Source organism: Poecilia latipinna, unplaced genomic scaffold (assembly GCF_001443285.1).
Source record: "Poecilia latipinna isolate Pla-1442-1.1 unplaced genomic scaffold, P_latipinna-1.0 Scaffold738, whole genome shotgun sequence".
NCBI lineage: Eukaryota > Metazoa > Chordata > Actinopteri > Cyprinodontiformes > Poeciliidae > Poecilia > Poecilia latipinna.
In genome coordinates, this window is record NW_015113354.1 from 138,435 (window position 1) to 144,372 (window position 5,938).

The 5,938-nt window shown below is 37.8% G+C and overlaps 1 protein-coding gene across 1 annotated transcript in view; it reads left to right on the top strand.

Moving 5' to 3' along the window:
- Nucleotides 1-3,044: 3,044 nt before the first annotated feature.
- LOC106955475 (zinc finger protein 79-like) overlaps nucleotides 3,045-5,938 on the top strand; it is a 3,843-nt gene continuing 949 nt past the window's right edge. Inside the window, exons 1-3 of the mRNA XM_015045684.1 lie at nucleotides 3,045-3,074; nucleotides 3,188-3,579; nucleotides 5,025-5,041. Coding sequence (XP_014901170.1) covers nucleotides 3,045-3,074; nucleotides 3,188-3,579; nucleotides 5,025-5,041 — 439 coding nt within the window. The remainder of the gene's footprint in view (nucleotides 3,075-3,187; nucleotides 3,580-5,024; nucleotides 5,042-5,938) is intronic.

The following is a 5,938-nucleotide window of genomic DNA, read 5'->3' on the forward strand; positions in this document are numbered from 1 at the left end:
TGTGGCAGGACATTACACGTTTTCGATGTGTACCGTTACTGTGTAAACACAAATCGTAATTAGAACGTTATCGTGTAAACGATCCAACAAAAACGGAACAAAAGTGCCGTTTTTTTGTTGGATCGTTGTCGTGTAAACGCCCCTTAAGTGAAACTTTCTGGTGCACAAAAGAAGTGTGTAATTAGAATAATCAGATGGCTGAATGTTTTGTTTTAAAAAATACATAGAGAGTTAAATGTTTATGGAGCTGTAACCCTTTGAACAATGTTACCATGGAAACCATAAGAGCATCTGTCAAATGTAAATATGACAAAGATAATCTGAAGAGGTGGCTCAAAGAAACGGTAAGTAAAGGCTTATTTATTTATCACATATATTTGTAATAATTCATACTGATGTTTAATATTTCACTTTGTAGAATCATGTCATTACTAAGACTTAAACGTGTGAAGCAGAAATCATCCCTCTGTTCCAGGATTCTCATTTGTTTCTGTTAAAAGTGGTAAAAGATTACAAAGCATCTGTTTAAATGCTTAGTTAGCTTATGAAAACGTTCTAAATTAAAAACAGAAATGAAAACTTTTCTGAGAAATTAGGGAATATATTTAATCCTGGCTGACATAAAGCAGGAAGTTAAGACTGCTTTAAAATCATAATGTGTGAAATCAGGTTGCCTCTAATAAATATCTGGTTTCAACTATTTCTGAAACTGCTATGCAAATATTGTCAATTCAATTTTACATATTATGAATGTTTGTTTTATGCAGAACTGAAATGGAGAAACTTGGAGCGGAAGAAAAGGCATCACTGGAAGAGGTTGGTTATTAAAACTTGTGTGAAACTAAGTGCTACTTTTTTGTTTCTAATCGTCTTTCTGCATTTAGTTTGAATGTTCTCTCTGTGCATGCATGGGATTTCTCTGGGTACTCTGGCTTCATGCCACACCTCAAAACATGACATTTATTTTAATTTGGGTTCTCTGAAAACACTGCAGGCCGTTACCAGAGACATGGCGGTCCGGGTTGGGGGGGGCTATGGGGTGCGGTCCGCCATATTTAGCTCAGGATCCATATGCACCACATTTATTGATTGTTGTGGGGTGATATTTCTGCCACCCCAACAGGGGGCCTGTTGTGAATAAATAGTTCTGTGTTTTCCTCTCTCTTTAGCTCTCTCATGCTCGTATATACACAGAGGCACACATACGAATGCAGCTTGGTTTAAAAGAAGTGACATTTACAAAACAATACATAACAAATGTAGTCATTTGTTACAAATATGGTTACATTAAGATCTAAAATATCAAAACAACTTGTCTCCATGGAAACAATATATGCATCATATATACACAGAATTACTATAAGTGTGTGTGTGTGTGTGTGTGTGCATGGTTGTTGGTCCTGTATGTCTTTCTTGCCCTGTGACCTGACCTAACGAAACCCAAAGGTGTTTAAGCTTACAAAAACGATCTGAAACCATTTTTGCCTTCAGTCCAGATAAAAAACCCAACACTTTTTTTAGAGCCACAAATGTTAAATGACTTGTCATTTTGACAAACATCTAGTTGTTTGATTGGGTTTTGTTTATTTCTGTGTTTCTTAGTTCCTCTTGTTTTATTTTGAGAAGCTGGTTTTAGTTTTACTCTGGTTTGGTGCCTTCTTAAATATTCTCGTTTCAGTATTTCACGTTTCTTTGGTTAGATCCGTCTTGTTGCCGTAGTTCAGTCGTTTGTTAGTTCTTCTAGTTCATCATGTCTCGTTGGTTCAGTTCTCCTTTATGTTAGATTCATTTAGTCCCCAGTGTTCCTCCTCAGTTTCTCTCTCTCCCCTCATACCTGTTGGTCATTAGCCCGGTCCTTTGTGTCAGCATTCAGCCTCCCAGTACTGAAGCACCTCTCCTTCAGTCACTCCTCGCTGGTTCCTCCTGTCACTTCCTCTCACCCTCCCCATGTTCTCATCACTGGTTTGATCTGTGGTGTTTCGGTTTTTGTTCCGCTCTCTTGGATTTTGTTTGTAGTTTGCCCTTTGTGGATTTTTGGTCAGTTTTTTGTTCATTGTTTTTATTAAACCTTTTTTATTATTCACTGCACGTTTCCGTTGTTTTGTATTTGGGTTCTCAATTAATCCCAACAAATCATCATGACACATAAATCTGACATAAATCTATAGGATGTTGCTGAGATCAGTAAACCTCCCTTAGATTTGTATGCGAAGAAATAAACCAGCACAAAAAGAGTCGGCGAGGAAAAATGAATCATATCTTTGAGATCACACTTCTCAGAACATCTGACTCCCAAAGTGATCAAAGATTTTACCCCCAACAACGGTTTTAATCCAGAGACTACCCCGCCCAAATTACCACACAATAACCTTTCCCCAAGAACCTGATCAGCTCTTCCCTCTTCAGCTGTAAAGTCTGTTTTCCTGAGGTGACGCACAAACTAACCCACTGCTTGGAGGAACGAACCTTCCACCCGGATTCACAGACTTCCCTGTCCTCACAAATGGTTATTTATCATAAAACACTTGAATAATATATTAATTACTAAAATGGTTAAATGTAAACATTAAAACCTGAATCTGCCTTCAAATCATCATTCATAACAATGAAAATATTTGTGGAGAGTTAAGTAAAATTATAGGATAGTTTTCAGCTCAATGACAAGAAAAAGATATAAAAAAATAAAAAATAACTGGAACTTTTCCTTCTGTTGTGGAAATTCAATGCAATTGTCCTGTTGTGTACTGCTGATGACTGTGGCTCTGTGGGTAGAGTGTTTGTTTAGTGATCAGAAGGTTGTTGGTTCGATTCCAGCTTCCTCCTGGTCCATGTTGATGTACCTCTGGGCAAGACACTTAACCCCTACTGATGTACTAATGTGAGTGTGAATGGGTGGATGTGAAGTGCTGTGAGTGGTCAAAATGACTGGAAAAGCGCTATATAACTTCAGTCATTAAAATGTACTTTTGTGATTATGCCTAGATTAAAAGACCATCAGTTGTTTTTTCTGTGTTTTTAACCACATTATTAGGAGCCATTATAAAATGTCCAAAGAGCCACTGGTGGGGCCACAGGTTCCAGACCTCCATAATTACTGTACTTCCCTTCGTAGAACCAAACCCGCACAAACCCAGGTGGACATGAAGACAAAGCCTCAGATGGTCCCAGCGATGGACAGCAGGATTAGCCCACCCATAGCCTGCAGAAAAAACACCGCTGTGACAAATGTCTGAAACGTTTCAGATGGAAGAAATGTCTGAAAATCCACCAACGGATTCACACTGGAGAGAAGCGCTATCTCTGTGACCAGTGTGGAAAGGCTTTCATTCATAAGGGTAGTCTTAACAGTCATCTGCGAAGCCATACTGGTGAAGAGCCTTACAGATGCAATCATTGTGAGAAGAGATTCAAAAAATCCTCAACGCTAAAACGTCATCAGCGAATCCACACTGGAGAAAAACCTTACAGCTGCGATCGTTGTGAGAAGAGATTCAAAAATTCCTCAACGCTGAAACGTCATCAGCGAACCCACACTGGAGAAAAGCCTGATCCACATAAGACAGCAGCAACATCTGGAATGTGAGGGAACTTCTTTCTCTCCTCCTGTCTTCTGTCACTACGGTGACAACAGTCGGTGCTGTCTGTAACATTTATATCAATAATAATAACAAGCATGCAAATAAATTGTCTTGTCATCCTTTTTTTTAACAAAAACAAATATGCTGTCAGGATCTGGGGTTGTTTGAGTTTGGTTATGGAATTTTGTCATTTTTGGTGTTCCTTAATTGTTCTATTTTTCATTGTTTTCCACTTCTGTTCTTCTGTAGAGTAATTAAGTAAAGTTTATTTATAAAGTGCTTTTCACAGACATAAAATCACAAATCACAATAGAAATCAGCCTTAAACCCATAGAAAACATAAAACCAACATAAGTAACAAATGGGTTACAAATTTAAACATACCCTTCAAAATTTTGGAAGAAATATAACCTGACTGGAATATGGATGAATATGTTTTGTTTATATATATTTTTTTCAATATTATTTGATTTCTTCATATATCTGGTTAGCCAGGGAAGAAAATACATGAATGCATATTTTCATATAAATGTATATATTATGTGAATGTAGTATAATTGCTTTTTATAAAGTGGGCCTTCTTCATTAATCTATATATAACTACAAAAATTACACACATTTGATTATAAAAATGTGATCTTTTTTGTAATGATCACCCCATTCTAATATACACACATATAAAAACAGCAAAAGAAAAAAATATATAGACATTCATGTTTTACAATATTTTTGTCCTTTTTTGTATATTATTGGTAGGTAGGTACCTAAAAATATATTGAAATTGTGAAACTAGAAATAAACAATAAAATACAACAGAATACTAATAATTTTTATATAAATGTACCATAGCTGTCCTAAATCTCCAGATCTCCAGGAAACATCACTGGCTCAAAAGCAATTCACTTTTTCATTGATAACTAAATGTTTTATATAAAAATAATTGGTTTATAACATTTTTATTTGCATTTTATGTTTTTTTTTACTAGTTTCACAATTTGAAATAGAAAATACAAATTGTTTTTATTCAAACTTCAGCAGTTTTCTAGTTGTTCTCCTGAGGGAGTGACATCAATTTATGACATCATGCTTTTCACTGTGACATCACAAAGCTGCGTTCCTGAATTCTTGGTAACCATTTGCTCTTCAGATGAACATTTTGCAGAATAGACAGAACAAGTAGAAGGATCTTTTCTGAACAATTATTGAACTCAAAAAGGCAATTCCTAACGAATAAATACAGGAAAATATTGAACACTTATTGGATTTGTCCAGTCAGAACAATGTCAGCAACAATGAGTCAAAACAGCAAGTCGTCATCTTCTGACTCCGAGAACGAGGAGAGAATGCAACTCTCTTCAGAGGCCTTAGCGCAAGAGACAAAGAAACTTCGTGCCATCTTGAATCAAATCAGCGTGATGGCTGCTGAGAAACAGTCTCTCCTTAAAGCAAGCGAGGAGCTGAAGGTACAAATTGCGAACATCAAACTTGAACAAGAAAAGCAGCTTCAGGAGAAAAACTTAGAATTACAAAAACTGTTTGAGGTAAACAAGACTTTACGGAGGAGAATCGCTGCCCTGGAGCGGAAAGTGGAACAGCTGATCAAAATGCTGAATGAGAAACAACAGGAGGAAATAAAGCAACAGCAGAACCAGCAGCAGAACCAGCAGCAGCAGAACCAGGAGCAGAACCAGCACCAGCAGAACCAGGAGCAGAACCAGCACCAGCAGAACCAGCACCAGCAGAACCAGCACCAGCAGAACGAGGAGCCATCTGCAGAGGTAACCCATGAAGAAAGCCAGCTGGTTTCAGAACCAGCAGCAGCAGAACCAGCAGCAGAGCCACAGAGGCGGCCGTCTGTCTTCAGACGTGTGATCAGAGGCATCGCCAATACGTTTCTGAAGATGTATAGAACAGGCACCCTCAGATACTGGGCTGATTATTGGTATTTCTAAATAAATTACTTAGGAACAAAAGGACAAATTTAGTGTAAATGACTGTAGCACATAATGAAGAGCAATTAATGGGTGTGATGAAAAGTTAACTTACTAATTAAATTAGTTGCTGCTTAGCGCAGGAATGGCTTTGTGTGCTCAACGGGTGCAGTTTATTAAATCAGGACACAATGAAAGTTTAAGAGTAGCATGATGGCTGTGCTATTAATTGATGATGTTTACCGTTTGTTGGGTTTCTTAACAAAACTCCGGCTCTAACTCGGCTGTACTGCTGGTTATAAAGCCGCTTAGTCCGGCTCTAACTCGGCTGTACTGCTGGTTATAAAGCCGCTTAGTCCGGCTCTAACTCGGCTGTACTGCTGGTTATAAAGCCGCTTAGTCCGGCTCTAACTCGGCTGTACTGCTGGT